The sequence below is a fragment of the Alosa sapidissima genome, chromosome 8, assembly GCF_018492685.1.
Source record: "Alosa sapidissima isolate fAloSap1 chromosome 8, fAloSap1.pri, whole genome shotgun sequence".
Classification (NCBI taxonomy): domain Eukaryota; kingdom Metazoa; phylum Chordata; class Actinopteri; order Clupeiformes; family Clupeidae; genus Alosa; species Alosa sapidissima.
In genome coordinates, this window is record NC_055964.1 from 34438350 (window position 1) to 34446603 (window position 8254).

General features: G+C 43.7%; 1 protein-coding gene across 1 annotated transcript; it reads left to right on the plus strand.

Moving 5' to 3' along the window:
- The first annotated feature begins 6014 nt into the window (after positions 1-6014).
- Positions 6015-7845, plus strand: LOC121715038. The gene is made up of 2 exons (XM_042100336.1): positions 6015-7472; positions 7643-7845. Exons 1-2 carry the CDS (start codon positions 6288-6290, stop codon positions 7646-7648), a joined length of 1191 nt encoding a protein of 396 aa, XP_041956270.1. The 5' UTR covers positions 6015-6287; the 3' UTR covers positions 7649-7845.
- The last annotated feature ends 409 nt before the right edge of the window (positions 7846-8254 follow it).

Consider the following 8254-nt stretch of genomic DNA (forward strand, 5'->3'; position numbering starts at 1 on the left):
CTGGGCCCCTTCAGCACAGCCAGACAGCCTCCCTCCACAAATCAGCTCCATCAGGTTCACATTCAGAGTTCACTGTCTGACAGAACAGTCCCGCACTCACAGAAATAAAGATGGCCATGGAATTCTACCAGAAATAAAATGGAGTTTAGTTTTTTATTGTTTTTTTATTGTAATTATTCTAATTATAACTATTAAGTATTTTATGTATTGGTATCACCTTTGCGTTGTTGAATGTGTTTTCTTGTATGTGTGATTAGCAAATATGTGGCATATTGGACAAGTCTGCTTCAGCAATAGCGCCTCCTAGCTGCAGGAGCTGCTGCACTACCTCTGGGAAACGGAATTGACCACTTTCTAAACATGAGGCTGAAGTATAATAAATTGGATTACAAACTAAATGAGGGGCCTTTTCCATTTATTTTGATATATAGAATCTAATTTGGTGTGTGTGCGTCTACGGGTGAAGGAGTTAGGTGTGTGTACATGTACGGGTGATGGCGTTGGGTGTGTGTGGGTGTACGGGTGAAGGAGTTGGGTGTGTGTGCATGTACAGGTGAAGGAGTTGGGTGTGTGTGCGTGTACGGGTGAAGGAGTTGTGTGTGTGTGCGTGTACGGGTGAAGGAGTTGGGTGTGTGTGGGTGTGTGTGCATGTACGGGTGAAGGAGTTGGGTGTGTGTCTGCGTTAGTGTATGCGCCATGTTATCCACAACCTACTGGACTGTGGACTGGATCTATTATTAACTGGACTGTGGGTGAGTGATGTGTGTGTGTATAGGTGTTCCTGTGCTTGTGTGTGTCTTTGTGTGCATGTGTGGGTATTTCAGTGTTTCTTTGTGTGCGTGTTTGTTTTGCTGACTGCATTTATAGCAGTTATGGACTGTGGTTGTGATCACAACTTCTTGGGTGAATAAGTATATATACTCTTTTGATCCCGTGAGGGAAATTTGGTCTGCATTTATCCCAATCCGTGAATTAGTGAAAGACACTCAGCACACAGTGAACACACAGTGAGGTGAAGCACACACTAATCCCGGCGCAGTGAGCTGCCTGCAACAACAGCAGCGCTCGGGGAGCAGTGAGGGATTAGGTGCCTTGCTCAAGGGCACTTCAGCCGTGCCTACTGGTCGGGGTTCGAACCGGCACCTCTCCGATTACAAGTCCGAAGCCCTATAGGCCACGGCTGCCCATAACTTACACATAGTCAGGCTGTGTACTTTGTAGTTGTAGGAGCCAAATTGAACTTCATGTAATTCTTATATTTTCTTTGTTTATTGGCCGGAGTAAGTGTGTGTGTGCATGTCTGTGTGCGTATGTATGTGAGAGTGGCTGATTGGAGTGCTGACTTTGGACTTGGACTTAATAGAAAGCCTTATAGTGTTTACTTGTTTTACTTTACCACAACTGTCAACAATAAATGGTCAGAAGGGACCGACTTGGAACAAAACCACTACTCCTCATCATTTAACACGCGTCAAGACTAGGATCCACTCAGCCACAAGTGGTAGACAAAATAGGAAAAACTTATACGCTACTACAATTTAGTCAAAAGACTCCCTGGATGGATTCTTAGAACATTGGATGACATTGGATGAATGGATTTCTATGCATGCAACTGGAAACTGGAACAAAGGAAGTGAGTGTCACTCTGGATTGTTTGAAGGCCCAAAGTTAATCCAAGGGAATCTGGATCAATCGGTATGTTAATGAAGAAACATTGAAAGGAATCTTGTTTAGTATCTTAAGAAGAATCAGTTTTGAGGAATATTGAGTTATAGTTTGAAAGAAAAATAACTTTTAAGTTTGTCAAGTTGAACAAAGAACTTTGGTTAGGTATCAAGATGGATGCCAATGCCACGGCCACGGCTTCTTCACCTCTAGGAGAGCTGGAAGAAATTGAGTTAAGAAAGGCTTTGACATGTGAAGATGCAAAAAATGCTAGAAAGAATAGAAGTGCTGCAATGACTCGCAAAATGAATAAGATAAATAAACTTATGTCTGATCAAGCAAATGTGGAGGAAGTTAAAAAGGATTTACAGAAATACATAGAAATGCTGGAGAGTTTTAATGAAGTTCACAAGCATTATCAAACTTTCCTGTCAAAGGATGAGCATGTTAAAGACACAAAGCAGTGGTATGAACCAAAAATGAGGACCATTGAAATGTGTCATGTTTAAGGCCAAGGCAGAAGAGTGGATTCAATCTTGTCCAATTTTACCACCAGTTTTACCACCACCTGAGAAAGAGGAGGAAGTTGGTCCTCAGGACAGCATCTCTGTGGTAACTCGGGCATCAAGCAAAGGGACAAATGTTAGTACAGCATCAGCCAGACTGGTAGCAGAGGCTGAGAAGGCCGTTCTTAGTCAAGACTGCCGCTCTGAAAGAAAGACATGCTTTAGAAGAAAAGGAAGAACGTCTAAGAAAAGAAAGAGAGGAATTAAGGAGGCAAAAGGAGACTCTGGACTTTGAAGCTGAGCTCTCTGCTGTAAATGCCAAGCTTGCAGTGTTGGCTGGTGCTGAAGAGCAAGTGACTTCCACTCCAGTGGATGGAATGAACGAGTACCTACAGGAAATGGAAACCTTGCGTGCAGGACCTCAAACCGCTAACATGCTCGGTGGAAGGACTGTTCGACCCAGGCATGGTGTGCAGCATATACCCTTGTTCCAACCGCGCAGCAGACAAGCGGGTTCGGATGAGAACGACAAAGAACACTGGCTACTCCAGGACACCCAAGAGGCTATAGGCGCAGCTCAAAGGCCACAGTCAGTGCAAAGAGGTAATGTTCTTCGGCAAACTATTGTTGAGAAATCTCATGATCTCTCAGAAAGAATTGAGCTTAGTACAGAATATAAACAGCTGGCTGATGATGTTATTGTAAAATCACATGCAGACACAGAAGGTCCTGTGAAAACACATCAAGGACAAGAACAGCGCAGGCCAGTACAAGACAGTGCAACCTCTGGTAATCTGATAAATATTTTGAATAGACAAAATGAAATCACATCTATGCTACTCAAGCAACAGCAATTGTCTTTATTGCCACCCAAAAGTGTTACCATCTTTGAAGGGGACATCTTGCAGTTCAGGTCATTTATGTCATCTTTTGAGCACAACATTGAGATGAAAACTGAAGATGCACAAGACAGATTGTTTTACCTTGAGCAGTACACAAAGGGTCAAGCTAGAGAGTTAGTAAAAAGTTGCCAGCACATGGATAGAAACCAAGGCTATCTCAGAGCCAAACGCCTGTTGCACGAACATTTTGGCAATGAGTATAAAATTTCTACAGCTTACATTGAGAAAGTACTTAATTGGCCTACCATAAAGCCTGAAGACCCAAAGGCCTTGAACGACTATGCCTTGTATCTCAAAGGATGCTGTAATACCATGGAAAGGCTGGATTACATGAAAGAACTGAATGTAGCTTCCACCTTGAAAGCCATTGTCATGAAATTGCCCTACAAGTTGCGGGATAAATGGCGGACTAAAGCTCAAGAAAGGTTGGAGAACAACAGCGCTATCACATTTGCAGATCTTGTTCAGTTCATTGAGAAACAAACAAAGATATGTTCCAACCCAATATTTGGAGACATACAAGACAAGGTTGCGGGCAGGAGAAGTCTCAATATCAGTAAGTCCATCTCTAGGCCCAAGTCTTCTTATGCAGCTAATGTGGCAACACTGAGTACTCCAGTGGCTCAAAGCTTGAACAGCAATGATCCCAAATGCCTCTGCTGTGAAGGTGCCCACAAAATAGAGCATTGCTCTGACCTCAGGAAGAAAACCCACAGGGAAAAGTTAAACCTTTTAAAAGAAAAGGGACTCTGTTTTGGTTGTTTGTGCAAAGGGCACTTAAGCAAAGACTGCAAGGACAGTCTGTCATGCAACATGTGCAACCGAAACCATCCCAGTGTGCTTCACATCAACTTTCAGGTCAAAGGTGAGACTTCCAGGTCAGTGGAACCACCACAGCCCATCCCAACTGTGTCATCAAACATCTGTAGGCATAATGGGGCCGGGAACTCTAAATGTGCACTTTCAATTTTACCTGTTCAAGTGAAATCTGTTAAAGGAAACAGGATCATTCAAACTTATGCTTTTCTCGATCCGGGAAGTTCAACAACATTCTGCACGGAAAGGCTGGCGCAGAAGTTAAGCCTGGAAGGAAAACAAACCACTGTGTTATTGAGAACATTGTCATATGAAAGACCTGTCAAGAGTGTGTTGCTGTCAGGACTGGAAGTGAGTGAGCTGAAAAGTAGCAAATTCATGCCTATAACTGAAGTTTACACTCAAAAGTCCATGCCAGTGACAAAAGACAACATCCCAACACATGAGGACTTAAAGGAATGGCCTTACCTCAGTGAAATCCACTTACCCCAGATAGACTCTGATGTTGACTTGCTCATTGGAATGAACGCAGCAAATGTGATGGAACCCTGGCAAGTGATCAATTCACAAAAACATGGGCCTTATGCCGTTAAAACCCTGTTAGGCTGGGTGATAAATGGTCCATTGGGAGGATGCAGCAAAGGTGTGGAAATTGCCACAGAGACTGCCAATAGGATCTCCTTGGTCGACCTGCAAGAACTTCTGGTGAGTCAATACAACACAGATTTCAACGAGAAGGCCTATGAAGAAAAAACTGAAATGTCAGTGAATGACAAGAAATTCCTGAACATTGTCAATGAATCTGTGAAAGTGAAAGAGGGTCACTACTGCATTAACTTACCTTTCAAATCAGATAACATCACAATGCCCAACAACCGCGTTGTTGCAGAACAGCGCCTGTTGAATCTGAAAAGGAAGTTCAAAAGAGATCCGTACTATCAAAGGGAGTATACAGAGTTCCTCAGTGATGTCATTCACAAAGGCTACGCTGAAATGGTTCCCTTTGCACAACTGTATAGGACAGATGGAAGTGTTTGGTATATCCCTCATCATGGGGTATATCACCCAAAAAAGAAGACCATTAGAGTAGTCTTTGATTGTGGTGCAACCTTTCAGGGGACATCCCTTAACTCTGAACTACTCCAAGGCCCAAATTTGACGAACACGCTGATTGGAGTGCTGACACGTTTCCGAGAAGAACCAATAGCGCTGATGGCAGACATACAGGCCATGTTCCACCAAGTCCAGGTGACTGAAAGTGACACGGACTTCCTGCGCTTCTTATGGTGGCCACAAGGGAATGTGGATGATGCTCCAGTGGAATATCGCATGACTGTTCATTTGTTTGGTGCAGTCTCTTCACCAAGCATAGCCAACTTTGCTCTCAGAAAGACTGCACAGGACAATGCAAACAACTTCCCTCCTGAGGTAACAACCACAATCATGGAACACTTTTATGTAGATGATTGTTTAAAATCTATGCCCACAGAACTAAAAGCAATGGAACTCATCTCAGACCTCACTGAAGTCTGTCATAGAGGAGGCTTCCATTTGTCAAAATGAATAAGCAACAGCAGAGCTGTCCTTGGTGCTGTTCCACAAGAAGACAGAATTAAAGAGATAAAAGACTTGGACTTGAGCAAAGATCCATTGCCCATGGAACGAGCCTTAGGACTTCAATGGTGTGTCCAAAGTGACTCCTTCAAGTTCAACATCACCATCAGTGAACGTGCACTTACCAGAAGGGGCATCCTTTCAATGGTAAGCTCTATATATGATCCATTAGGCTTTCTGTCTCCACTTACCTTGCCAGCTAAACTGTTGTTACAGGAATTGTGCCGACAGGACCTTGGATGGGACATGACCATTCCCAACACACTTTCTGACCAGTGGACCAAATGGACCGGAAGTCTCTCACAACTCACAGAGTTTAAAGTTTCACGCTGCTTTAAGTCAAATGATTTTGGTGAGTCAGTGCAAACCCAGATTCACCACTTCTCTGATGCCAGCGAGCTAGGCTATGGAACAGTCAGCTATCTCAGAATGACAAATGGAGAAAGGAAAGTCTATGTATCATTCTTGATTGGCAAGTCAAGAGTAGCTCCATTAAAACGACAGACCATCCCAAGGTTGGAGTTAGCAGCTGCAGCTTTGTCAGTTAAAGTGGATAACATGTTAAAAAAAAGAATTGCCGCCACCTACAGATAGGTCAGTGTTTTGGTCTGACAGCACATCTGTCTTAAAGTATATCTCAAATGACCACACTCGTTTTCATACCTATGTGGCGAATAGGACATCTAGGATTAGGGAGGCTACACAAGTCAGTCAGTGGAGGTATATTGACACAAAGAGAAACCCCGCAGACGACTGCTCTAGAGGTGTGAGCGCAGAGAGGTTCATGAGGAACCCAAGGTGGATCTCTGGACCAGAGTTCCTTTGGTCATCAGAAGAGGACTGGCCGAATGAATCTGTGGACAATGTTGAACTTTGTGAAGATGATCCAGAGGTGAGGAAATCTGCAACAGTGAATGCAATTATGCAGACATGTGAGGAAAGGCCCACAGACAAATTGATCAATCACTTTTCAGATTGGCTGAAGTTGAGAGTAGCTGTTGCATGGATCCTTAAAGTGAAAGAAGCATTAAAACACCTCGTGCAGAAAGGAAATGACTCAAAGAAAGATTGTAAGCAGACTCTAAGGGTAACCAGAATGACAAAAGGGTATGTCAAAGACAACATAAAAGAAGCAATAACGGTGAATGATCTGATAATGGCAGAAAAGGCTATTCTATCGTATGTACAGAAACAAAGTTTCCCTGATGAAATCAACATGCTGCAAGAGGGCGCTTCCAATGTGAAAAAAAGCAGTAGCATATACAGATTGGATCCAGTGCTGGACAATGGAATCCTCAGAGTGGGCGGTCGCCTCAGAAGAACGGCAATGCCTGAGGAAAGAAAACATCCTGCCATTTTGGCCAAAAACCACCACGTGTCCACTCTGATCTTACGCCATGTCCATGCTCAAACTGGACATGGAGGAAGGAACCACATGTTATCCCAGGTGCGTAAAACATACTGGATTACAAGTGCTAATTCTGCTTCAAGAAAGATTATTTCTCACTGTGTAACTTGCAGAAAGAACAGAGGAAAACCTGGTGAACAAAAGATGGCTGATCTGCCAAGGGAAAGGCTAGTCATGGACTTACCACCATTCTCCAACATTGGTCTTGACTATTTTGGCCCTTTAGAGGTGAGAAGGGGAAGGAGCACAGTAAAAAGGTATGGTGTCATCTTTACCTGCATGACAAGTCGAGCAATACATCTGGAGGTTGCCTACTCTTTAGATACACACTCGTGCATCAATGCCATCAGGAGGTTTCTATGCCGAAGAGGCCAGGCACAACACATAAGATCCGATCATGGCACTAACCTTGTCGGTGCAGAAAGGGAACTAAGAGAAGCACTCAGAACATTAGACCAAAGAAAGATCCACCAAGCTCTGATGAAGGAGGGAGTTCACTGGAGCTTCAACCCCCCCACTGCTTCTCACCATGGTGGGTTCTGGGAACGCCTCATCAGAATGGTAAGGCATATCTTATGTTCAGTCTGCAAACAACAAACACTAGATGATGAAGGCCTAAGCACTGTTTTCTGTGAAGTTGAGGCGATTCTTAACAGCCGGCCTATTACAAAAGTTTCTGATGACCCACACGATTTGGAAGCCCTGACTCCTAATCACATTTTGTTGCTCAGGACTAACCCACTTCTGCCCCCTGGAGTGTTTTCAAGGTCTGACCTTTACCACAGGAGACGCTGGAGACAGGTCCAGTATATAGCAGAGCTCTTCTGGAAGAGATGGCTGCTGGAATACCTACCTCTTCTTCAAGAAAGGCAAAAGTGGTCAAGAGTCAAAAGAAACTTCATCACTGGAGACATAGTCCTAATCGCAGACAACTCAGCCCCTAGCAATTCATGGCTACTTGGAAGAATTTTGGAGGCCAAACCTGACACCAGAGGCCATGTCAGAGTTGTGAAGCTGCAAACGAAGAGCAATGTGCTGGAGAGGCCAGTATCTAAAGTCTGCTTGCTGCTGGAGGGTGATGACACTTCTGTCACACTCAAAACACAGCTATGATGGTAAAAAGGAGAATCATAAATGATCAGACAAGTGCTCTCTTTGAGCAAGCACTTTCACTAAAGTCAAGTCAACTGTCAGACTCTGAAGACTTATTTGATCACTTTAATGCAAAAATGGCAAACATTATGGATGACATTGCTCCATTACAATTCAAGAAAGTTAAGGACAAACAGAAAGCACCATGGAGGCAAAATCCAGCAGTTAAACTTCTAAAAAGAGAGTGTAGG

Excerpts from the sequence above, each read along its gene's own strand:
- LOC121715038 (XM_042100336.1), top strand. The coding sequence starts at position 6,288 with ATGAGGAACCCAAGGTGGATCTCTGGACCAGAGTTCCTTTGGTCATCA.